This window comes from Orycteropus afer, unplaced genomic scaffold, assembly GCF_000298275.1.
Source record: "Orycteropus afer afer isolate SDZICR_OR568_19922 unplaced genomic scaffold, OryAfe1.0 scaffold00029, whole genome shotgun sequence".
NCBI lineage: Eukaryota > Metazoa > Chordata > Mammalia > Tubulidentata > Orycteropodidae > Orycteropus > Orycteropus afer.
Window position 1 is genome coordinate 15049213 of NW_006921616.1, and position 26714 is coordinate 15075926.

The following is a 26714-nucleotide window of genomic DNA, read 5'->3' on the forward strand; positions in this document are numbered from 1 at the left end:
TATATATATTTGTGTGTGTGTGTGTATATATGTATGTATGTACATATATGTACATGTGTTTGTGTATACACACAGTCAAACTTCCAGGAATCCTCTTATAGATATATTATGCAGTGTATTTACAAACAGACGTGGGTGCAGTATTCTTGTCTAGGATTGGAAAATATCATCCCTGGTTATCTTTTAAGCCTTAATTTTGTTTTCCATTCAAACAAATATGCTGAGCTTTGTTGTTGTGTGGTGGTTTGAATTCTGAAAAGGAGGGGCAGTGTTTCCAGGATTTGCTCAGGTTTAGACTAGACATGGTAGAAATTTAGCATTTTATTCCTGTGGCTCATATAGTTATGGATCTTGAGATACTCTGGTCAATGCAGAAGGCAAAACTAAATCAGTTCTCCTTTCCAGGTTTATGCCCCGTCAGCAAGCACTGCCGACTACAACAGGGACTCACCGGGTTATCCTTCCTCAAAACCAGCAGCCAGCACTTTCCCTAGCTCCTTCTTCATGCAAGGTAAGATGCTCTACAGAAAATCTACTGGGCAGAATTTTCCTCGGTCTTCAAAAGTCATGGATGGGACAGACTACGGCTTGACTGATAGCCAGTATATCGTCTGCTATGCAAATGTAGACTACTGGAGGACATTCTTGTCTTAGAAATGGAATTCATTAAGAGTAAAAAAAAATAAATAAAATTTTTCTAAGACTTTTTCCTCACAGTAAAGCCCCTTGAGCAATAAGGAATTAAGATCAGACCAATATGCTTCACTTAGAGTGGATGCGACTCAGGTGATGGTCTCCCATTTTTTCAGCTTCTTCACCATCCCCAAGAAAAACGAGTGCCTGTTTCAGCTCAGTGTATGTTGTAAGCATCCTGGACTTAGCTAAGTGAGAACAAGTCATCCTCATGTATAACCTCACATAGATTTGTCAGCTAGTTATCAATTAGAGGGTAAGCACAAGAGTCCCATTTAAGATGATGTGGTCTAGCTAAAGACTGGATGACTTTTATTTACACAGCAAAACCTTTATCCCAGCATGCTAACTGATGTGAGATGAGAGACCCGTTATTTTTTAGGAGCAAGTGTAGAAAGTTACAGCTTTGTGGTAGATAAAGTTAGATTCTTTGAATTGCCCAGTGCCATTAATGTAATGCGGATGGGCATGTGGTCCCAGAACTTACAGTCTTGCCGTTGGTTGTATAGCCCTTTTCCACTGTTTGAAAAAGGCCAGGATGGTCGAAATGATTGCAGCTGCTTACAGGAATGGACCAGCTAAAGACTCTATCCCCCAGTATACCTCTGGCATTTATTTTTTAAATGTGGAGATCCCTTTACCAAGTTAGTAGCCTGAAATCAAGGTGTGCCATTCACCAGGAGGCATACAGCAGAACTTTATTAACGCTTTGTTGCCTGGATTTGAGAACCAGATAGCGTGTGCCTTCACACCGTGCCACTGTGTTTTGTCCTTGGAGCCAGTCTTGGAAGAGCCATGGCCAAGCGTGGCATGGAACTGAGGCAGCAAGCAGCAGGTGAACAGCCCAGTGGTCTCTTAGATCACAGTGGACACATTCAAAATCATCCACTAAAAGAGAGATTTTCTTTCCCTTCAGAGTCTTAGTTCTTTCAGGTCATTGGTTCACATGTGAAATTCCATGGAAAATCTATAAAAATGAATCAGATTGGTCCCTTGGAAATAAAACAAAATAAACCTATTGCCACTGAATTGAATTCCAATTCATAGTGACCCTTTAGGACAGTCTAGAAGTGCTCCATAGGGTTTCCAAGCATGTAGTCTTCATGGAAGCATATGGCTACATCTTCCTCCCGTGGAGCAGCTGGTAGATTCAAACCATTGACCTTTTGGTTAGTTATCCAAGCACTGGCCACTGTGTCACCAGGACTCCTTTCCCTCAGGAATAGCAAAAAAAGCCTCACTGCTGTTAAGTCAATTCCGACTCATAGCAGCCCTCTATGGACAGGTTTCCAAGGATGTAAATCTTTATGGAAGCAGACTGCCTCCTCTTTCTTCTGAAGATGAAGGGTTTGATCCACCCAACTTTTGGTTAGCAGCCAATGCCTTAACCACTCCACTACCAGAGCTCCTTTTCCCTCAGGAATAGGGAGACTTTATTCTGTACACAGTGGAGCCCAAGTGCAGAGGAGTCCTATGCCCTTGTGCCCCGTCTTTGGTCTAATCCTCAAAGGGACATGGCCAGGTGGGTCCCCTGAGTGCATTCTGTGCTCTGATGGAAGGCTATAAATAGCAGCCATCATCTCCCTGTTCTGTGAGCAGTGGGAGAAACTGCTCATGGAGCTTACAGAGGTTGTCAACTCTTGAAACAGATTCATCACTTTAAATAGATTTCCATTGACAGGATTGACAGAAGGATAGGTTTCTTCTGTCTGCCTTCAGGAGGTCGGCTTGCTTGAGTTTTACAAATTATAGAGAAGACCAGGTCTAGTAAAATAATAGGGTCTTACCCATAACAGACTAAGCAAAACGTGATGAACACATTTGTTTTCCTGGATATGATCCCAGGAGTCGGAAACAGCTCAGTGGCAGTAGGGTTGTTTGCACTGTGTATGATCCCCCCCAAAAAAAAAGAAAAAAAAATTTTAGTTGACATTTATGATGAACACAATGAATTTGCACACATCTGATTCTATTCTTTCAAAACAGCATTATGCTAAGATCATGGGATGCGATAAATATTAATTTTTGTGAAAAGCATAACTTATGTAAAATGTGTATCTTCTGCGTCTGCATTGAGTAGCATATATTCTCTGATAACAAATCCTAAACGTATTGCCATATAGTGCATCACGTTGTCACCGTGTTTCAGGGAGCTCTTGTTCAGTGATGGATGTTCTCAGTGTATTTGTCATATATGCCATGTATTTTAAATGTGAGTAGTCTTAAACTTCATATTTGAATTTAAGGTGAACTTCATATCTAGGCTAACCCTAAAGCTCATAACTGCTTTTTCTTTAAGTCCTGTATTTTAAAATTCTGGCCCCCAAAACAGGTGCAGCATGGTCCCATTTCACACAACCGCCCTTCAGTAGAAAGGTACATGGTGCCCTGAAAATTCAAGTCTTGAAAGAATATGCAATTAAGAGGAAGATATTCCAAGACTGTCTGGAGCTTATTTTAAACTGACTACTGTGGCCTTTTATTTTTATCTTCAATTTCCATCTTCTAGTTAAAACTCTTAAGTTGTCAAAATCACAGACATGATTTTGCTTGCAGAGTTCTTAAAGAAAGAAGTCTACGGATATTCCTCCCTGTTCTGAAAATATTCCAGTTTTCTGAATTTTAACTTCTAGATATAGAAACTCAATGGAAAAAAGCTTCATGAAATAGGGTGTCATGTTTCACTTGCCTGTTGCCTATGTCTTTCAAGAAGCCTATAGTAAATTAAATATTCAGGTGAAAATAATTTTATTTTCAAGGAAACAGTATATGTTTTACATTTAACAACCAGTCTCTAGCCAGCCCTCAGTATTTTTTGTTAAGCTAATGAAAGAAGGTAAAAATGAGCGAATTTTGCAGTAACCTACATTGCTTTTTTCTTAAATTTGAGAATGCAGAACCAAATAGTAGCAATCTCTTAATATTAGCCTCTAGCCAACAGAACCAAGGAATGAAAAGAATCTGTAGGAATGTTTTAAATATGCTATTAGCAAAAGGTTATGAGTGGGCTTCAGATGATCTTTTATATAATTCCATTCCTCTTTTTAACTCATAAGTAAATAGTTTTATAGAATTCAGAGGTTCTCAAAATTGTCTGTAGCCTAATACCCACCTTGTGATATGTATGTACTCCTTGAATTGCTACTGAAAGATTAAGGTAGTTACATACCTATACACCAAAAGGAGGAAAACGAAAAGAGCTATTTGAGATGCCTTCCCTGCATACCATATAGCAATCCCAATTTATTTTACTGTGTATGTGACAAAAATGAAATGCAACCTTTTAAATCTGAGGTATTCTTTATTATTATTATTACTTATTTTTATATGCCTTTAAAACTATAGTTTGCCAACTTTATAATGTCTCAAATATTTTATGTCCATGCAAAAATTTAAGAACAATTTAACTTTTCAGTTGGTTATCATAGAAAAAGAAGTTAGGGAACTCCAGAGAACTGTTTCCTTTAGCATTGGTTACCTTGCTGACTTGACATGGTTCTGTGTCGAAACGTGCTCTGTTCTTTTGCAGTTAAGTTTTTATGAAGAACATTATAACTATGTCAAATGTTTGTTTGACAGTATGGCTCCACAGGGTGGGGGGTAGGGTAATGATGACTGTCTTCTGCTATAACCAGCTAACCAATACAAAGCTGAATACACAACAGGCAGTCATTTTTAAGTCCCTGAAAAAACCCTATTCTATAAGGGCAGGCTGAATGCCTCAGAGAAGTGTTGGTTTTCTTTGTTCCTTACAGATGGCCATCACAGCAGTGACCCTTGGAGCTCCTCCAGTGGGATGAATCAGCCTGGCTACGGAGGAATGTTGGGCAATTCTTCTCATATTCCACAGTCTAGCAGCTACTGCAGCCTGCATCCACACGAACGTTTGGTAAGGCAGCATTACATGGTGACAGAGAGAAAGCCCGTCTGTGAACTCTCATCGCCTGTCCACCTGAGTGCGCACAAGCCCTCCGTAAATCTATGCAAAAGCTGTGCCTCCATTATTCTTCCAGCTGTATTGTTTCTGAGATCAAAGACGTGCCCTAAGATCACCTTAGAAACCCTTCCAGGCTCTCTCCATCATTGTTTTTCTGTATTGTGTTTTGTTCTGTGCTTGCCCTATCACGGCATCTGCTTCCTTTGGAACATAAATACACACAATAGTTGAGTTGCAGGATTTCAGTCATGGCTGTTCCTTTGGGTATTTTCTCTCCTGTAGGTATGAAGGGTACCTGCAGGGAGAAGCATAGTAGCACTGTCCCTTACAAAGAAGTGATGGAGAACATGATGACCATCACATATGGGCATTTCAGTTCCCTCTTAACTAGCTCTTGTTGCTGGTGGCAGCTTTGACCCATTGTGACACACCCAAAGGGAAGGACTCACACTTTATATGCATTGCCTTCAGTCACCGTAACCATGGCGTGCAGCATAGATCAGATCTCCAATTCTTAGTACATTAGCTGTATTTCCAAGCCTCATATCCCTCGATCTCCATTTTACATCAGTCCAATGGACAACAGTCGGTTTGTGGAATGCTATCTTTCTTTGATTACTAAAAGTGAAGGGCTGACTTTATCTCCACTCTGTCCATCACCTGCATTCATCCTTGTCTCTTTATCCCAGAAGAAGAGACTCATAGGGCTTTATTCTAGCCACCGAAACGTCACAGCCCAGAATCCAGTAAGGAATTTAAGTCTGCCATTAAGTGGAGGAAAGGGAACCCCTAGGTCTGCACCACAGGAGCAGAAGCTAGGACTTGAGTTCTTCGTGTAGTACACAACTTAAATGTTTATGTGTCTCTAACCCTACGAATAAAAAAGGGGTGACAAGTCCAGCGATCTGGGTAGTACTTAACATCACTACTCTTCAAGTTGTGATTTTCTCTTTTTCCTTCTACCAATTTCCAGATATGTGCTAGGTTTTCAGTTCTTATACAGGAAAAAGTACTTTCTGGACTCTGTGCTCTTTCTCCTCTCTTTGTCCTGACCCCTGTAGACATAGCAAAGGAGACTTATCATACTTTGACACCAAAAGAATTCCAGAAGTTAAGATCTCTGCTATCCTTGAAAACACATTTGCCTAAGGCACTTGACTGCTAACCAGAAGGCTGGCGGTTCAAACTTACCAACCACTCCTCGGAAGGAAGGTTGGGCAATCTACTTCCATAGTGATACTGCCTCGGAAACCCAAGGAGGGGTCGCTATGAGTCAGGTCTGACTTGACGGCACATAACAACAAGAAGTGACAGAGACACTATCTTGTGGTCAGTTACCCTGTCCCTTCCTGAGACGCAGGTTATAGAGGTGAAATTGACCTTTTTGAATCATCTGTCAACTCTGAACTTTCTCAGTTTTCACCACATTTTCAGGAAATAGTAGATGGTTTCCTTTCATGTTTACACCACTTCCCAGTCCTACCTCCCACTTGGAGGTATTAGAGTGAAAGGAAAGTTGAGGAAATAGGGACTTTTATTACACTGGAGTTTCTTTGTAGTTGACATTTTATTTCTTTACCCTCATTTTTCTCTCCCCTAAGGACTCATGATTAGGGCTTCAAACTGGTTCAGTCATGGGCAACAAAGTGAAATGGGAACAGACCTACATTTTTAAAACTTGCATGATCCTCAAAAGGAAAAATTACGAGTGAAAGCCCTGAAATGGAAGACTGAGAAAAGGTGGAGTGAGCCTTTTCGGGAGCCTGATTTGTGAGACTGGGTTATTGGCGAGACTGTGGAGAGCGACACACATATAAAGTGTGGTGCTGTTGGCCACCATGTTTGAGTGGGGCAAAACTGCTCAAAATCCCATGGGCAAGCGATTTGGTTGCTATGCAACATGTATACCACCCTTGTTTACAAGAGCAAGATTAAGTTTCTGGCAGGAGTTTTCCCTGTTGCGGTTATCATTGTGATTCACCCAGATTTTAAAAATTCGGGTCTGTTCTGGTTTTGCTTCTTTGGCCATGACTGAACTGGTTCAAGGCCTTGCTCATGATCAAATTACATCTATCCAACGATTGATTACCAACAGAAGATTTTGACCCTGTACTAATATGTTTGAATTTCAATCCTTTTAAAAGTTTTATTTACTTATTTTTATTTTTCTTCTTCCTATCTTCATTTCTTTCCTTTTCAGTTATGCTCTGGAATTTTGAGTTAGGTGAATTGGTTTTATCCCAATTGAGTCCACTGCATGGAGGCTATCTTTAAAATGTGTTCAGATGCCTAAAAAGCATGATTTTGAAAAGGAAGCCAATTACATTTGATTTAGGACAATTTTTTTTTTTAATGTGATTTTGGTGAAAGTTTACAGAGCAAATTCACTTTCCATACAGCAGCTCACATACACTTTGTCTCATGACATTAACTACAATTTACCACAATGCTACAGCTCCCTCCAGCTAGTTACCACCTCCCTATGTCCTTCCCTCCCATGTACTCCTGCCCCCCAGCTGTCTCCCTGTACATACACAGCCCTTCTATTCTCCCATGATTGATCTCTCTAAGGAGTGTATCTTCCTAATGTAAATATTCATGTCATATGCCTGTCTTTTGTTCGGCTGGATGCCACAGAAGTGGGTTCAATTCTAGACCTGAAGGACAAGTATGGGCCATAGTTTCATTGATTTCATGAGGCTCTATTAGACCAGCAAACCTGGTCCCTTTTTTTTTTTTTTTAATGATTTTGAGTGTTGTTCCACATTGTTCTCCGACTCTAGACAGGATCTCTTACATTGATCCCCCTCCTAGTGGTTGACAGTGGTAGCCAGGTACCATCTAGTTCTTCTGGTCTCATAGTCGTATAGGAGTGCATGGTGTACCAGTCACTTGGACTAATTGTTCCCATGTGTCTTTGGTTTTCTTCATTCTTCTTTGCTCTGGATGAGGAGAGACCCATCGTCGCATCTAGATGGCCTCTTGCAAGCTTTTAAGATCCCAGTCACTACTCGCCAAAGTAGGACATGGAACAATGCTTTCTGTAGTATGTTATGCCAGTTGAGCTTGATGTCCTCTGCAACTGTGGTCCTGAGCTCCTAGGTCCAACTACTCACTCCCCTTAGGTAGATGACTGTGGCCAAGAAGTGACTACAACCTTGCCCCTTGTCAGCTCTACTATATACCTGGGAATTCTTACAGAGCATACAAATATACTTGTAGAAACATTGTAATTTAGGACAAGCTTTGTTGAACCAAAACAGTGTTATCCACCAGTAAGAAAGATCATTTTAAAGGAGTAATCCCATGTATCCATCACAAAACATGGAGATTTCTTTCTTGATATGATCAGTTAGTGAATCCTGGAGATGAGGGGTTTTGTATTAATGCTTAAAGGAATAAGGTCTCTGGCAGTGCATCCTAATGAATTTTCTTATGGATAGGAAAACTATTGACTTATTATATCTAATAATCCTTGTAATTCTAGTGTTTAACCATCTGACAATCTCTCATTGAAGTAACTTCAGTTCCTGATTGAAAGTAATTTGAATATGCAGAAGGAAGTCAGTGTTCTTTCACTTGGAAATACTGGTAGGAGTTTCTTACATTCTGAGTCCATACCTTGGCCAGTCCCATATGAACAGAGAGGTAATTGGGCAAAAAAGAAAGGACCTTCCAGGGATTATTTTGCATGCAATTTAGCAAATGAGTGTTAACTAAAGGTAAAGCATTTTAGAAACATTATTACCATCATAAGTTTATATCATGTTTTAGCATAGTGTGTAATTATAAAGCTTAAAATCCACATATTTCAGTAGCAAGTGTGAAGTCACCAATTTTAGTTCTTTAAGTTCCCTTTACAATTTCAGCTTCAATGACAGGATCTCACAGCCAATCACCACTGTGTTGCAGATACAAATACAAGTCATCCCGATGGGTTTTTGTAGATATAAGTTAAGGATGACTTGGCAGAGTTCTTTTTAAAAATAGGGTGGAGTCCTTGTGTGTGGCATGGTGTCAGCATGGTCTTTAGGCCCCAGAGTAAGAGAGTCCTGAATACAGACATGTAACATAAAGGGGGTTCTTCGGTCTTTTGTTTTCCTATAATGTAAGCCCTTAGCTCAGTGATTCTCAGCTGAGGCTGATTTGGCCCTCTTCCCCTCTCAGGGATATTTGGCAATATCTAGAGACATGTAGGCATCTGATGGGTAGAGGACAGGATGCTGGTAGACCCCTGCATTGCACAGGACCGCCCCTTACAGCAAAGAATTATCAGGCACCAAAGATCAGTAGGGCCAAGGCTGTGAAACTCAGCCTCAGCCCAAATCATGATTTTTTACTGAATATATACTATCATTTATCCTCATTTCTGATCTTTATTATTAGTCCCGTGAGTCAGTAAAAGCATCATTGATGGAAAGATTTCCACCACTTCCTCTGCCAGTCGACTCCAGACACGCAGTTAGTGGGTATCATAAGTAAGAATAAAGAAGCAGATAGCAGGCATGTAAAGCCAGAATACAGTGAGCTCCCATTTCTCCTTGTAGCAAACAGGACAGATAGTCTTAATAGCTAAAGTAAAACAGGCTAAGAAGCTCTCTTAGAGTTGATCCACAAATCCTCTGAAAGAGACATTATTCACATGTCCCTGAAACTCTCTGTGGCGCACTTGTTACATCTTCCAGTGGCAGTAGTTTTCAAGACACTTTCATTCTAAAATAATCTAGTTGTAAATCCCATTAATTTCTTTCAACATCTAACTTTCTACACTTCTTTAAAAATAACCTATTTATGAGGATTGCATTGGTTTCCTCCATTAAAACCTATGGAGATTAATTTTTCTTACTCTCCAAACTCCATGTTAACCCTTCATCTCGCAAATCTAGAATTCCTACCCATTTTACAAAAAGATAAGAGGTTTAAAAAATTCTCACTAATTATTTTTTTTCCTGTCACATCCTCTGATTATTATGGCTATTTAATTATGTTTCTTAACTTCTTTTGCCCTTTTTAGATTTATATGTACTTTGAACTCATTTGTAAAGTTTCTCTGTTCTTCAGAAACTCAGCATGGAAAAGGACTGCAGAAGTGAAATCAAACCCTCTCTTTCTCTTCTATTTTCCTTTCCTCTGTTGCTTCTTTGTCTGCTCTCTGTTACGGTCTTTATCCCTGGAGCAGACGTCGGTATTTCTGTGCTTTTCTCAGGGCGACGTTCTGTCACTTGTCCAGTCTTTCAGAGATCAGCTGTGCTGTGGATTGAGCCCACTGTCTTCCGAAGGCAGCCTGGCAGTCTGCTTCTCAAAGTTCACGGCCTTGAAAAACCTGTGGAGCAGTTCTGTGCACAAATGGGTGGCCGTGAGTTAGAATTGACTCAGTGGCAACTGATGGCAACAGCATCATTCTCTGGAGAAAATCTCATGCACTGTGGGGTAGTCTCTAAGTAGCAAAAAGAAATGAGTTCAGTTGGTGGCCTAAGGAAATTTTGGTCAAGTGAAGAGACCTAGGAATGAAAAGTTTGAATGTCATTCTCTTGGGATCTTGGAAGGGTTTAAGGGCATCATCTCAACCTTGTCCCTGAAGTTCTTTAAGTTGGACTATTTTAGATTTACAGAGGTAATATTTTAAATGATCTTATTGGCAATCCTAGCTCTAAAATGTAGACTAATTTGCTAGATTCATTGTCACTCAAATAATATTTCAATCCACTATTTCTTAAATACCAACTGAAAACTGATAATTCATTGAGTATATAATGTGCTGATGTGTTCAGCACTCAGGCACAAGTTGTGGGATGCAGAGGTATGAATGAGCACTGTCCCTCCCCTTAATGGTTTACAATATAGGTGGAAATGAATGCACTTGGAGGAGAGAGCAGTGAAAGGGAACGCACAATTAGGTGTTAAATGGCACGATGCAGAATGAAAGTGCATTGAGGATTCAGAGAAAGAAGAAATGGAGGAAGAGTTGGAAGTGGTAAAGGAAGCCTCAGGGAAGAGGTGGAACTCAGGATGGGCTCACACAGCAAAGAGGGACACAGTAGGAGTACGTGTTTCACTCTTTGTCACAAAGTGCCTGGACCCTAAGCACCTCTGACCGTTAGTACCACATTCCATCTCTAATTTCAAATCCAACCATTTTAACAGATTTCCAGTAACAATATAATAAGGGTCCATATCCCATTAGTAGGAGCTCTGGTAGCATAGTGCCTAAGGCACTTGACTGCCAACCAGAAGGCTGGCGGTTCAAACCCACCAGCCACTCCTCGGAAGGAAGGTTGGGCAATCTACTTCCGTAGTGATACTGCCTCGGAAACCCAAGGAGGGGTCGCTATGAGTCGGGACCGACTAGATGGCAAACAACAACAACAACAACAACAACATCCCATTAGTATGTTACATATGTGGAATGTATACTTTAACTTAAATAATTTTCTTTTATACATGGGTGACACATTCAAATGCTTAATGAGAACAAATTTTTAAGACTCTCTTATTTGGGAAAGAAGGCATCTTTGTAAGCAGCCATGTCTCTTTAGTTGTCTACCCCTTCCCCAGAGGGTGGTTTGGTAGCAAATAATTTGGCACCTTGCAGGTATTGTGACATGCCTCAAGAACTGTAGCTTATTTTTGAGCAGCTAGCATAATAATTGAATCCAGAGCCAAGCCTTGAATCAGATGATCCTGCAAACATGACGTTCTTATTTCTTAGGGAGCATGGTAGCAAATGAGGAGGACTTGCAGAGAAAGAACTCAAATCAAAATGAACAATTTTCAATTCATTTTCTGATTGAATTAAATATATAAGTAAATCACTGCTTCTGATTTAATTAAATATAAACCAAACAACCAAACACACTGCCATCAAGTCAAATCCAACTCATAGCGACCCCTCCTTGGATTTCCAAGGCAGTATCACTACAGAAGTAGGTTGCCCAATCTTCCTTCCAAGGAGTGGCTGGTGGGTTTGAACCACGAGCCTTCTGGTTAGTAGTCACATGCCTTAGGCACTACACCACCAGAGCTCCTTAATTAAATATAGACATTGATTTAAAGCTTTCCATATTTATCCTTGGGAGCACTGGTGGTGTGGTGCCTAAGGCATGTGACTGCTAACCAGAAGGCTGGCAGTTCAAATCCACCAGCCACTCCTCGGAAGGAAGGGCAATCACTTTATGTAGTGATACCACCTTGGAAATCCAAGGAGGGGTCACTGTGAGTCAGATCTGACTCAACGACAGTGGTTTCATATTGATCCTTAAGAGAGGTATTTACTTGTTAGTGTCTTTTTTTTTTTTTTGCCATTTGTTCTTACTGGGATTCAGAAAGATGATCAAATTTGTCAGGAAGAAGGTTGATACAGGTGACTGTTTTCCATTTAGTGCCCAAGGTCAAAGTGAAGTGTCATGTAAACCATGTGGTGGATCATGATATTATATTCATTATATAGTGAAGTCTCTCTCAGTTGATCAATAGCCCGCCCTTCCAAGAAAAAAGTGGAAATGGTCCCTTAACATTGGTGAACTCTAAGAGATGATTTTAAGCAGTGTCTTTTCAGATTTAGAGATCACAGTTGTTTCTCGGTGTCTTAGGTTATAAGTGTATTTGTCTCCATTAGATGCAAATCCAAGCTATGTATCTTCATATTTCATTATTTGAAAAATAAAAGCTGTCAAATGTAAGCAAGACATATTCTTGGGTATTTGAAACATGTAAAGACTGTCTCTGTTGCAAATGAGAGAGTTCTGAAAGAAATATTAGGAAACTTACCCACTATGTATTTTGTGGTTGAAGATAACCTCCCTTTTCTGCCTCTTGCTACAGACCTATCCATCACACTCCTCAGCAGACATCAATTCCAGTCTTCCTCCGATGTCCACTTTCCATCGTAGTGGTACAAACCATTACAGCACCTCTTCCTGCACGCCTCCTGCCAACGGGACAGACAGTATAATGGGTAAGTCACGGAAGTGTGAGTTCTGACACCAGCAATCAATGTCAGGGTCTAATGACGAAGGGTTCTTTTCTTCCTCATAATTGGACAGCAATTAAGCACTGAATATTTTTCAAATAAAAGAATGAACAAACAAATGAACCAGATAGGAATAGCCATTGGCTTGACCATAATTGCTGTTTTGTCATAAGGAACCAAAATTTGGCCATTTTGTCCATGGTAGGTGTCTAGATTGAATAAGGTTCTAATAGACCAAAACTGCTGTGCTTCTCACTGTCAAACCTTGAGAAAAGTGAATTTTATATAAGATGAACCATTTAAGACTAGTGAGGTAGGAAGCATAATAGCTCTTGATAATAGCCATTGACCACTTTTCAAATTCCAGTCACTGTGCTAAGTTCTTAAGCATGGTGGGCCACTGTTTCCAAAGACTGGTTTATGTAAAATTCACAGACAGTTATTACTAACTAGATGAACTTCACCTTCCTAAGAACATGCCATGGTAGCATCCTTCTGGGAACGGGGTTTGCTCACTTACGGGAGAGAGAAAGTGAGTGCCTGAGCATCTGTGGGCCTGAGCTTATTCACTGCTTTTTCTCAAGCAAATCAACTAGCTAGTGCAGGCCCAAGAGGGGTGCTACTGCCAAGTGAACTGAGCCATTGTCCTCTCATCTTTTACAACGTGGTTCACTGTGATCCTCTCCAAAGACACACTGCTCCCTGACCATGTCCAGCCCCCTCCCCCCAGGAAGGAAGAGTGCAGGTTGGGGGAATGAACAGCCACTCCCTTCTGAACCTGCCTTTGTTAGCCATGTCATTCAGATGAGCAATATTAAAACCTCAGACTTCACTGCCTCACCCACCCTGGTTCGAGCTCAAGCCCACACCTTGCTTGGCCTTGAAGAACCCCCAAGGTGTATTTTAGAAGACTGTGTGACAGAATAATGCCAGTGTATATTTCCCTTGGTTCTTCCCTGTTTTTTCCTTCTCTTTAGATAGTCTGGAAGTTTGGAAAGTGTGTGAATCACTTACGTGGGAGAGTTTATGATGAAGGAGAAGAGAAGTGTTTTAAAATGTTGCAAATATAATCTCTGCCTAAATAATGTACTCCCTGCTTATTCAATAATGTATTTCACACTTGAAGTGAGCCATCTCACAGCCCTCGCCATCATGTCTCACTGAGAACCAAATTTAGGAAAGAGTTTCCATTTTGTAACTTTTCATAACAAAGCTTCTACAAATGTGTTGCATCTACTTGACCTTGGAGAGCTATGGACAGAGGTCACATGAGGAAGCTTTGTTCACTATCAGTACCGTTTTGGCAGATTTTTAAAACAAGAAAAAAGAAAGAACTGCAGAACTGAAAGAGTGAGAAAAGCCTATTTCACTTCAGTGTGGTTTGACAAATGGAAAGCCCCATTTCTGCAGTCATGAGGTTTAGTTATAAAGGAGGATGGCTGGCCATTCATCTACTTACACGGCACATTTCCTGTCCACTTTTGGTTTGAGTGTAGTTTTCTTTTTTTAGGAAGGTACAAAGGGGAGCAAAACCTTGAATTGAAGAAAAGATACTGAGATACCGTTTGAAAAATAGTTCAGTTACTGATTTGCAAACCAGTTTGGCTGGTAGAGGGGTACTATGACTCAGGAAGAAAGGGATATTAGGAGTTGGTGTCAGCGGTCTCAATGAGCTGTGTTCATAATAGCTGTGAGTCTGCGTGGGAGTGAGATTTGCTTAGTTTAAGCTGGCCATCTCATCATTAGCTTGTGGATGTGAAGGGACAGACTACCCATTTGGTCTGGGCAGAGTGCAGTGACAGGTGACATCTGCATACTTAGGGGTTCAGCAACACACTAAGGGTGGGCTCCATTGTTACAGACCGCAGGGTCCTCTTTAAGTGGAGGGAATGTCTAGACTAAAAATAATTTTAAAAGGGAAAAGAGATTTTTGGAACTCAGAAAAGAACTTTTGAGGAACAACTTTACTCCGTAACTTTTTTTTTTTCCCCCACAATAATCGTTGTGCTTGTCACAATCCACTAGCAGAACATGAGCATGCCTTAGGGTAATCATTTATGTGTACATTTAGGGAAGTAAGTTAACATGGCAATCCAGTTTTTTGGAGGAGCAGACCTTTATTAATTTGCATAAATATAGGTATTACTTTAAGGCAGAACATTCTAGAAACCCTTGTGTCTTCTGATTCCTTAAGTTAAAATGCAGGGAAATTTTAAGTATGGTAATAGGCCTTAGTGTTGCACAGTGTCCTAGTGGCTCGTATTTCTTCACACTTTAATTCTCTTAGGCTTTGGTTTGACTTTCAGAGTGTGGTAGACTTCAGGATGGCAGCATGTCTGTATAACAAGAAGAGAAACATTCTCCTCTGATGTTAGTGATACTTTCCTAACAAACAGTGTGGATTAATAGGATACATCTGTAGACTTTTGAAAATATTTGGCATATGCTCACTCATAGTGAAATGCAGGAAATAAAGAAATATTACATTGCCTGTATCTCAAAGAACAAACAGAGCTAATTAAATAATTGGTAAATAGGGAACATGGAGCCTGACACATGTTTGAGATTACACACATGATTCTGTAGAAAATAACTGTAAGCAGTACTAATGCCGTAAGAATGGGGTTCAAGCACTAACACATGGAAATCACATTTTTCAAGTTTTCTTGGTGAAAAGTTGCAAGGCAGTGCAGTCTTTTCATGAATGGCATTGATGTCCCAGAAAGCTGCTTTTTTAGTTCAGAGGAAGACAGCTGGCCCATCTCTCAGTTTCATGGTATAGTGTCCCTCCCTGGTGGTCAGCAATTGTCCTGAGCCAATGATAGAACAACAGAGCACGTGTGAAGAGTGGCGTAAGCTCTAGAACCTTCAGAAAGTAACCTCTCTGGAGCCCTGGCTTCTCATTCCCATCCTCTGCATCTCAGAGATGAAAGGTATCCACGGAGGTTTGGCCCCACTTTTGATTTGTTTGACTTGGGGGAGTGATCGCTGTTTCTTGTTTGGTTTTGTCTTTTAATGCTATCAGTTTTTGAGGCACTCTTAGAAAGGATGATGCTTACTCAGATTATAGTACTTAGAGATTTTTTTAGGTGACACGTTCATCCATGGATTTTTGAGAGAACTATAAAGTGAAATACTTTACATCATGGCATATTGTCTCCTACTTCTCTTGCAGGCCTTGCCAGCAAGCTCTGGAGATTGCATTAGACATTTCTGAATTAGAATGGGTCTTTAAGCACCCTGGACTAGGAGGAATATAGTGCATGGGAGGCAACATGGGTTACTTAAGTAGTCCAGCGAGAGTGGCCCCAGTGAAGGAAAGATGTTAAGTCAGGATATTTCAGGAGTTCTCGGTATCAGAGTCCTTGAGCTTTATTCCAGAAGTTCTTTTGAAGTTATGCTGCTTGGTGTAGCTCAGAAGTCGTACACTCTAACAGCTGTACCTAAGAAAGAAGTATAGCTGTCAGGTACCAGCTATATGAGAATAGGAAGAAGCCTGGTGGCACAACCCATAAGCACTCAGCTGCTAACCAAAAGATTGGTACTTGGATCCCACCCAGCACCTCTGTGGGAGAAGGAACCCTACCTGGGTAGTTCTCCTTTGTGCTATCAGGTCACTTTGAGTTGAAATCAACTTGATGGCACTTGACAACGACATAGAGAATAAGAATGTATAGATATTAGTGTCATGTACATTTTGCTCTCTGCCTATTGCCTTTCTGTCTGCAGTGACATCCAGTAGCCCTTTGTGGTCAGAAGGAATGAGAGCTCCTTCTTCCAGCCCAAGGACGAGAGCACGCCATTTCTCCATTGGGGGGCACTGTGAATTCCCAGGCTGTGGCCCCTTTTGATTTGGGACTGCACACCTTCTCTTCCCCTCAGAGGCAATTGAACATACAACTAAACCAAAACCAAAGCCACTGCCATCGAGTCGCTTCTAACTCATAGCGACCGTTTTAGGACAAAGTAGGGTTTCCAAGGCTGTAAATATTTATGGATACCGACTGCCACGTATAACTAATATAATGGTTACAATAACTATTATTGGTTTATTAGTCTTGAACTGGTCTGCTTTCTAATGCATGGTATTTCCCATGTTTTTATACATCAGACCAAACAGCATCGAAGGAACACAGCTACCAAGATTGATTTAACACAGCATATGTTAAAGATTACCCTGGAATATCTATCTGGTTCATGAATTAATCTGGTTTACAAGTTTCACTTCTAATGACATATTTGTCTGACATGATGCATTTTGGTATGTGGCTTCTAGTAGAAACATTATGTCCTTTTCCCCTTGAGGACTCGGTTTCACAGTAATTTTATTATTAGAGTAGTCACATAATATTCACTTTGTATTTTACAAGAATCCTGAGCCTTCGAATGCATTGGGGTGATGACCAAGCCAGAGACCATAAGAGTACTGTGGATTTTATTCAACAGTGTTGGTGTCTCTTAGTTGCAAAGACCACCAACGGAGAACAGTAAATGAGTTTGATTTAAGTTTTCTTGTCCATTTCCTGTACTTGGTCATGAGGCCTGACCTCCTCCCCAGCTGCCTAGAAATCCCTCCTGCTAAAAGTTAGTGCAGGGTAGCCTCTGTTGGAGGTTTTGTTTTAAGACTGTAGTAGGAGTACTGGGAATGCTCCCTTTTTTTGGTACTTTATAGACAAGCTTATGGAGTTGTTAGGCTGCGTCTAATAAATAGCAGGAGAGTCACTTGGACTCAGTTCAGAAAATCCTAGATGTTAAACGGTAATTTTCTCCACTGGAATTGCACTTTGTATCCCTCTGATGTCTCCATGGTGTTCCCATCCTAAGGTTAAAAAACCAAACCCACTGCCATCAAATCGAGTCCAACTCATAGCAACCCTGTGGGATAGAGTAGAACTGTCCCATAGGGTTTCCAAAGCTGTAAATTTTTATGGAAGCTGACTGCCCTATCTTTCTCCTGTGGAGCAGCTGGTGGGTTCAAACTGCCAACCTTTTGGTTAGCAGCCAAATGCTTTAACCACTGCTGCATCAGGCTCCTATCCTGAGGTTTTGGTTGGTTGCTGTGTGACGTTGAGTCAGACCCAACTCATAGCGACCCTTCCTTGGGTTCTGAGGCAGTGTCACTATGGAAGTAGATTGCCCAACCTTCCTTCCGAGGAGTGGCTGGTGGGTTTGCAATGCCAGCCTTCTGGTTAGCAGTCAAGGACCTTAGTGTCTTAGGCACTATGCTACCAGAGCTCCCATCCTGGGGTGGCGGTTGTTGTTGCCTGAGGTTAGGGTTATGCAATAAAGGGGTAACACATTTTCTGAATGCTGGTTTTCAGTAGTTGGTTCCCAGGCACCTCTACTACTGGTGTTTTATTTAGGGTGCCTACTGGGTTTGACATTTCCTCGCAGCAGAGACTAAGGCAGAGGGTGGCCCAGCATGTAGCTGAAGACGCGAATCCCAGCCTTCTGCTCCATCTTCTCGTCAGCCACAGCACCTGGGTTCAAGCTATCCAAGTCATAATTAGGTGCCTGGCGGTGTCAAATCCTCCTACAAAATTATAGTTGCTCTTAATAATTGCTCATCCTCCATTCATATTTATGTTGCAGCTCTACTTACAGGCTGATTATTTTTTCCCTTGAGCAAGAGAAATTGATTTGAGCCGAGTAACCAGGAATACCTACCCAGTCGTTACTAAGAGGAAGGCCATCATTTTCGTCTTCTCTCTGTTACCTAAGCCATTTTGTAAAATGCAATAAACTTGCACTTAGAACAGTAGGCAAATCCTGTTATAGTAAAGGTGAATTGGGTGAACACGAAATGTAACTACAAGTGTGTTTTGCAGTTTATCAATGCAAGAAGAAATTATACCATTTGAAAATATTATGCACTTTCTGGTTATTTCACTGTTTGATATATCATTCACACAAATTAAAAAAGAAATCTTTGAGAAAGACCTAATGTAGCTTCACATGTTTGGAGAGTCTTGAAAATGTGTCTTCTCCAACATTTCCGGAACAGAACAAAAGATACTCCAAGTGAAAGTGCAAACTGGCCCCCGTAAACAGCTTTGAAATTCAAGCCCTTGCAGTTTGTGCTCCAGCTGTTAGAAGGTAAAATGGCTTCATGAGAAAAAATCGTCTGTTGTTGTCAGTAGCTTCTATGAGTAGTCTTTGTAGTTCTTTGAAATGTGTTCATGACAACATGAGGAAAGGAATTGATTCTATTTTTTATTCTACTTCCTGAGTGTTAATATCTCCCTCTATAAAACAGGGCCTAGTAGAAAGGTCAGTTAGAGAGGTTTGGTACTACAAAATATTGCTAAAGAAATAATTATGGTTACATCTTGTCTTTTCTAAATTGTAATTTATACCATGTATGATTTATTTCAGTTTTCCTAAAGTATTTTGATTGTTTTTCAATTCTTTTTGTTTGGTTACATGAGGAATATATATTTAAATTTTAGTCTTCATTTTGAAGTTACTCAAAGGAAGAATCAATCTTTTGGAAACTGCTTCTATAGCATGTTTTGTATCTATGAATGAGTAAAATTCTATTGCCCTTTTGTGGCGTGGGTTCCTTGTTAGATAATAGGGCTTTTTCCAGTGGAGTTTTATTTTCAAATCAAGCAGATATCAGAAATTATATGTATTGCCAAATCTAATTTTTAGGGATATAGTAATGAAAAGACAATATTGATTCTAGGAGAGAGAAAGAGAATTGCCCCCATATACCATGGTAATTAATCCATGTTGGGGAAAAAAAAATGTTAGTGCTATGTATATTTTCAAAATTCTTATTATTTTTTCTTTAGAATAGCTTTAGTTATTCGAGAATTCCTAATACGGTCATTCTTCTTGTGTTTCACAGTAGATAAAATTTCAGTTACCTTTGTCTTACATACATATTTTTAATATTTGTGTTAGCTGGAAGAGTTATTTCCATTAGCCTAATTGTGTGATGCCAGACTCTACTTTCAAAGAATTTGCTTGTGTAGGTAATCTTAAGTACTAATAACGAATGGTTTTTTTTTTTTTTTTCTTTTTCTTTTTAATGTAGTAAAAATATATATAACAAAACATTTACCAATTCAACAAATTTTATGTGTTTAATTTGGTAACATAACCAATATATTTTTAATTTTTTAAATTTGTGATAGATAAAGGAGTAGGCTTGTTATGTTAGAAGGTGATTTGTGTTCTTTTTGTATATCAGTTTTCTTTCTGTATTTTAGCAGTTAAAAAATGAATATGGATGTGGGTTTTGTGAACCAGATAAAGTGGTATCTGAAGGTTTAGCTAATTGATAAGCCCTCCATATAAGTGTATAAAAAATAACAGGCATAATTTGAGGGAACTAAACCATGGTCTAGAGAGGGAGACTATAACCTGAGCCCCCACGACCTGACCCTGCTACTTTGCTTTGCAGACTGGAACCTGACCTTGCACCTGTGGCGGAAAGTGTGTTCTTCTGGTTCAGGGACAGGGCTGGAAGTTGTTGAAAATTATGAACATGTGCAGTGAAGTTTTGTTTTTATTAATCCATTAATTTACAGTTTCCTTTTCTTACCTCACAAGATAATGCAAAACATCTTCTCTTGGGAATTTAATGAGTTTTATTTAATTATTATGTCTATTTGCTAATTTTGAGGACTTAACAAATGCAACATAGCAAATGTTATAGGCATTGTATTAATACTGAGGGCCTCAGGGAACACCGGCTACCATTCTGCCACTTAGTTATAAAGACAGTTACGTTTGAAACACATGTGGTACATAGAGCTGACTGTGGATCGTGTACCACCATCTATATCTTTTTGTTGCCACCAGTCTTTGTTCATCTATTTTGTAGATAAAAACACCAGTGTTTAAGGTAATAGAGATAAAAGCGTCCCAAACACGTCGACTTACTTTATCTCTGGAATGGGAGCCCCTACTGACTTCTAATAACACAACAGGTCTATTTTTCTTACGTGAACACAAACGTAACTACGTAGAAGATGTACATAGTTTAAAGCATTAAAGCTGTTTTCTTTCCTAAGCAGCCAGATTTTTTCCTAGGTTTTGTGTTTTATTTTGTTTATTGTGGAACTTTGCGAGGGTCACCCCAGATTGCTGTGTGCCCGGGTTTTTATTAGTTGAAATGAAGTATAAATCATTGGTGAAAATAATTCAATTTACTGGATAAAAATATAGAGGGGAAAAAAAAAGAAATAGAGGAAAGCCAAAGTTTGAGGACTTCAGAGACCTGAGTGAGCTAAGCCATGGTCTAGAGAGGGGGACTATAACCTGAGCCCCCACGACCTGAGCCTCCTGGCAGTGAGCTCCCTGTGCCTGCTGGGGACCATTCGCCTCTCGCTACCCGTGAGCAACATGAGGAGAAACTAATAGCGATGAAGACACCTTATCTTTAAACCAAAGTGTCGGGTTGATATTTTATTTGTAAAAAATGTAACATGAATATATTTGACATCTACCTCAGCAAACAAATTAATGCTAATTAAAGATTAATGTGTTGTAATTAGCATTAAAAATGCAATTAAATTGTGAGTAAATGGACCAGGAATAGTAAATTGTGAGACGTTTCACTGCCTCGTTTTCATATTCTGCCTTTTGTTTCTGCAGCGAACAGAGGAAGCGGAGCAGCGGGCAGCTCTCAGACTGGAGATGCCCTGGGGAAAGCACTAGCTTCGGTGAGGAAATACTGACTTTGGACTCCACACATGCCGTGGTGGAAGGGTGCACTGTAATCACAAGTGGACATGTGGAATTTTAGGAAATGAATAGCAAGTAGCTTTGGGTGGTTTTTTGAAAATACAAGCTTTCTTGCATAATGGTCATTGGAAGAACTGAGGCAAGCGTGCTGATGCTTCCAGTACTTGGACGGTCTGTTCTATCTTGTCCTTTCACAGTTGTGTTAAGCAGTGCTAAGTGATTGGCCAGTGGGTATTCTTAGGTCCTTTGGTGTACAGCTTTTCTAGCTTGATTTCTGAACTCCTTATTCTTTGTACGGGTGCTCAGTGAAGAGCTAAGCTTGATTTTACAAAGGGCATTTCTACAGCACCTTGGAAAAGACATTCAAAAGAGTCAAAATGACAGAGACTGAGGTCTGTGTAGAAGTTGCCACATAATTGGCCCCCAGGAAATTAGCTTCTCTCCTCTGTGGGCCCACTGCCAGGAGGCAAGAATTGAACTGTTCTTGCCTATTCAGTAGGCAAAAAATGGCACTTCTTCTGTGTCTGAGCGAACACACCTGGTATTTTCTTCCAGTGCCACACATGGTCATTTACAAATGGAAATGGAAATCCATTGCTCTAATACTTTGTTCGTTTGGCTTTTCCTTACCACTGGGAGCATAAAGTAAGTTGAATTTATATTAGCATCATGCCCCGAAGTAAGTAGAAGTTTTTCTTGAACTATTGCCTGAGATCAGATGCTTTAGTCATGTGAAGAAGGAGTTGGACAAAAGTCTTAGAGATAGTACTCTCCACCCTCTTTTGTGAATGAGGAAAGCCAAGTTCAGAGAACCTCTGTGGCTTGCCCATTGCCATACAGCCAGTTAATGGTAAGCAAAGGATTAGAACCAAAGCCTACTGATCCCCAAACTAGTTCTTCTTCCATGACCCCATACCACCTCAGTAATTCTTCTTTTGAAAATATAAGTAATTGTAAAGTATTTCATTTTAGAATACTGTTACTACAGCTGATGGTTATATTTATTTCATAACTTGTAATTTTTAAATGAATTGTGTTGATCCATTGTCATTTCAAAAAATTGTTCACTGTTTATTCCTAATGAATGAGTTTTTTTGTTTTTCTCCCCACTGTTTTAAGATCTATTCTCCAGATCACACTAACAACAGCTTTTCATCAAACCCCTCAACTCCTGTTGGCTCTCCTCCTTCTCTCTCAGGTACTGTGCTGGAAATACCATTTCATCATAGTAACAGATTTTTTTTATAATGATTTTCCCCTTGAACTTGTTGTTCAAGTAGGTTGAAGCTCACTCCCACCAAAATCCCCAATCATCGCATTCCCATACAGAAAATAGAAAGGAGGTAGGAGAGACAGGCTACCATAGGACGGTACAGCCATTTATATCCAAAATGTTTCTAAAAATTAGATGAGTGAATGTTTTTAGAATACACAAGGTCATGAAAAATTTATTTCTTAAATATTTCTTGGCTCATGAGAAGATACCTCTTAATAGAACAGTTGTTGTTGTTGTTGTTATGTGCCGTCGAGTCGGCCCTGACTCATAGCGACCCCTTCTTGGGTTGCCGAGGCAGTATCACTACAGAAGTAGATTGCCCCATCTTCCTTCCAAAATGGAATAGCACACTCCAGTAAAACTGCTCAGGTGGAAGCCCAGTTACTACAGGCATGGGATGGAATGAAGTGGAGATTACACAAGGAGATACTCCCCATGATGAGCCTGGATTTCTTTTTAATTCCTTCTTTAAAGACCATGCTATTGGAATGTTTGAAGAAAATCTGGAATTTTGTGAATAAATTTATGAGGTAATTTTGTGGAGTAAAGGGGGATGTTTGTCTCAAAAAAAGAACAAAAATAGCAAATTAACCAGACCTGTGCCTTCCAATTGAGTACTGACAATTTGTAGAATTATGTCAGTCAGTCATTTCACTTTTCAGAGGTTTAAGAGGCTTATTGCCCTTCCCATATAAATGCTTCCAGAAAACCCAGTCTAGTGTATGTCTTTGCTATTTGGAAAGAGGACAGGTGGCTTCTAAAAGATTTTTTTTTTTTTTTTTTTTTGACTAAAGAACTAAATCTCATCTATGCCTAATTGAAACCTGCCTATATTGTAATTTTTGGTGAAGTCATTTGCCTCTTGGATCCTCTTTTATTCCAGCACGCACCACTCAGGTGATCCCCACTGTAAACCAAGCTCCCTGATAGAGAATGGGAGATTTCAGACTGCCACAGAGGTGATGCCCATGGCTTAGATGGGATTTAACATCAGCCTTTTCCAATCCTTCATTGACATGGGATGATCACTGGATAGAGAGAGGCATAGCTGGGTCCTGAAGCCGTTATGTCCCTAGAGACAAAGTCAAAGCTGGGAAGAAATAAAGATGAAATTAAGAGGCTAATGAAACAACAGTGAAACATCCCCTGGTGTTTTCATTATAGAGATAGAAAGTGAAGGCCAGTACTGTTGTACTCTTCTGAGTCAGTCCCGTACTGTTAGGCTCTGAAAAATGGTCCCAAGTACCAGAGTCTGTTCCCAGAGCAAGGAGTGGACACAAAGGCTTTGAGTCAGCTTGAGACAGATGGTAAGGAAGTGTGGGCAGGTAGTGCTCTTAGTTCCCCACCTGAAATAGCAGCTCTCATTTCATCTGTTTTATAATTTGCTGGAAATTATCTGTGGTTTTAATAAAGTTTGAGAACAACTAATTTAGTTCAATGCCCTGATTTTACAAGAGTGAGTACTGAGGTTCACAAAGGATAAATGACTTATGAAGGTTTCCCCAGTACTAGTGTCAGAGCTAGGATGAGAATCTGGTATTCACCATTCTGCTGCTCCACTTCTAAGTTAATTAAGGGAAAGGACAGTGACAGTGCACAAATCATTCCGTAAAACACCACAAATGATTTAAAATCTGAGAATCCTGTGTGAGGTAGAAGGCACAGAAATAAGGTTGGAGCCTGCCACCTTCCAGGGTCTTGGAACTGCATCCTGGAAGACCGCACGTTAGGAAGATATAACTATGTGGTGCCATATTGTTAGACTCTGGGAAATGGTCACAAGTATCATTGTCCAGACCCAGAGAAGGAGTGGGCACAAGGGTGGACAGATTGCTGTGTTCACACCGATGGCTCTGTCCAAATTCTGTCCCTAAAAGTAATTGAACAAAATATTCTATTTTTATTTAACATAAAAATATACTCACATGCACTCTCAGAAAAGACAGGAAGAGGACATTTTAAAAGTGTTAACTGCATTGGGAATGAGATTTCAGTGAAATCTTAGGGTTTTTTTTTTTTTTTTTTTTTTGAATTAAGTATTTTCTAAATTTTCAACACTGACTGTATGTATATTGTTTTAAATTTAAAAGGGTTTTTTACACTTTCTTTGTGGGTTACCCATGTAATATATAACAGGAATCTTTCTTTACCTCCAAGTTTAGTGAATCAGAAAAAAAGATAGTTTCTTTGGGAGAAGCTAGTTGCTACTGTCATACTGAGTTTTTTGAAGTACTAGTTTCGTAGATCACTGCCAACTGATGTGATTTTGAAGCTCTAAAGTTCTTAAAGGAGCTCTGGTAGCATAGTGCCTACGGCACTTGACTGCTAACCAGAAAGCTGGCGGTTCAAACCCACCAGCCACTTCTCAGAAGGAAGGTTGGGCAATCTGTTTCCATAGTGATACTGCCTTGGAAGCCCAAGGAGGGGTCACTGTGAGCAATGGCACATAACAACAACAACAACAACAAAGTTCTTAATGTATTATGTGTAAAGCAAGCAGTAAACCCATTTTCTGTTGGTGAAAGAATTTTGGTTTAATGTAAGCTGGTAGTGTAGTGCTTGAGGCATTTGACTGCTAACCAGAAGGCTGGCAATTCGAACCCACTCGCCGCTCCTCAGAAGGAGGGTTGGCAATCTACTTCCATAATGATACCTCCTCAGAAACCCAAGGAGGGGTTGCTAGAAGTCAGATCCGACTTGATGGCACTGTGTTTGGTGTTGTTTTTTTTTTTTTGTCCTTGAGCAAGGGTCTTAAAAAACTCCTTAGTCACTGTTAAAAGTGCTTTGTCTCTATTAGTGATCTTTTTTTCATCAACAGGATCCTTCTAGCTAAAATTCAGAATTAATTAATTAGGAGGCAGGCAGCCTGAGGGCACTCCTAGTCTATGTAAAATGTACATAGTTTATATTTTAAATGTTTCCCTTGTCCAGAAATTCTCGCGTGGAGCCCTTTTTCGGGTAATGTGCCGTATCGTCTAAATGAGTGTCTGTCTAAGATGCTGGTGAGATTCTTCTGGACGTAATGCAGCCTAACGATGATCCCCATTTTGTCATCAGCAGGCACAGCTGTTTGGTCTAGAAATGGAGGACAGGCCTCATCATCTCCTAATTACGAAGGACCCTTACACTCTTTGGTATGTCTCCTCCTTGCTCGCTCTCCCTTTTGGACTGAGGTGGTTTTCTTCTGATGTCTACTTCACTCTTCAGGATTCTCCTGTGACTAACTGTAGATTCATGTTAGAAACACACCTTAGGAGGCTATGATTGTTTCTGTTTGTAGATTACAGTCCAGGTACTGCAATAGAAGCCCCGAGGCTCTAAATGCTTAGCACCAGATAAGAGATTGAAAATACTAGAAGAAGGATGATCTCCTCTGCATCTTTGCTAAAGGTCCCTGGATCTCCAGCCAGTCTGCATGACTGGCTTTGCTTCCTAGAATACAGGTTTCTAGTTTTTCTCTTGACCTGTGAATAAGGAGTTCACTTTGGTCCTCTTAGAAATCCAGTAATATCATTGACAGTAAAGAAAGGCGTACTCTTCCAGTAGGGCATAGCAGAACATGTCCATGAGTCTGAATGGTATTATAAATACCCACATGGTGATTCAGTGTCTGATACTCTAGCATTTCTCAATCCATGCTGGATAGGACTGGAATGGAGCATAGAACAGCACTGCTGTTTGCAATATCTAGGTGGTTTATGAATCAAGTGGAGGAGGGTAAACAGCAAATGAGATGAGCCTTCCAGTCCTTCAGGGTTGAGTTTCCCTTTTTTTCCTCCATATTTGGAGAGGAACATGGGAGAAGGAATAGATTTATCTGTCTAACTTAGTGATGTCTTGTCAGTAGTTCAGGCTTCCGTTTTTCCCTTTCAGCTTACAATTACAGATAAAAATAAAAATACAAAGGTGGATTTCCCCTCTGCTTGTGCGCTTCCTTGCTATAGTCTATGCGTCACCCAACTGTGTATTTTAGCTAATAAAAGTAGCTACACAGTTCAGCAGTAGATCCACTACCCAGCTCAATTAATCTCCAAACTATATCCAAACAAGCCATAGTTGTTTAAGTGTTTGTATCCATCGGTTATTCTCTGTGGTCCATTTGTCAAAACTGGGCTTTGTCCACCTCTGTAATTGTGAAGACT

General features: G+C 40.1%; 1 protein-coding gene across 1 annotated transcript in view; it reads left to right on the forward strand.

Moving 5' to 3' along the window:
* Positions 1-26714, forward strand: part of TCF4 (transcription factor 4) — a 416421-nt gene that overhangs the window by 356793 nt on the left and 32914 nt on the right. The window contains exons 8-13 of the mRNA XM_007935518.2: positions 406-511; positions 4449-4582; positions 12452-12584; positions 21207-21274; positions 22416-22494; positions 25630-25706. Coding sequence (XP_007933709.1) covers positions 406-511; positions 4449-4582; positions 12452-12584; positions 21207-21274; positions 22416-22494; positions 25630-25706 — 597 coding nt within the window. The remainder of the gene's footprint in view (positions 1-405; positions 512-4448; positions 4583-12451; positions 12585-21206; positions 21275-22415; positions 22495-25629; positions 25707-26714) is intronic.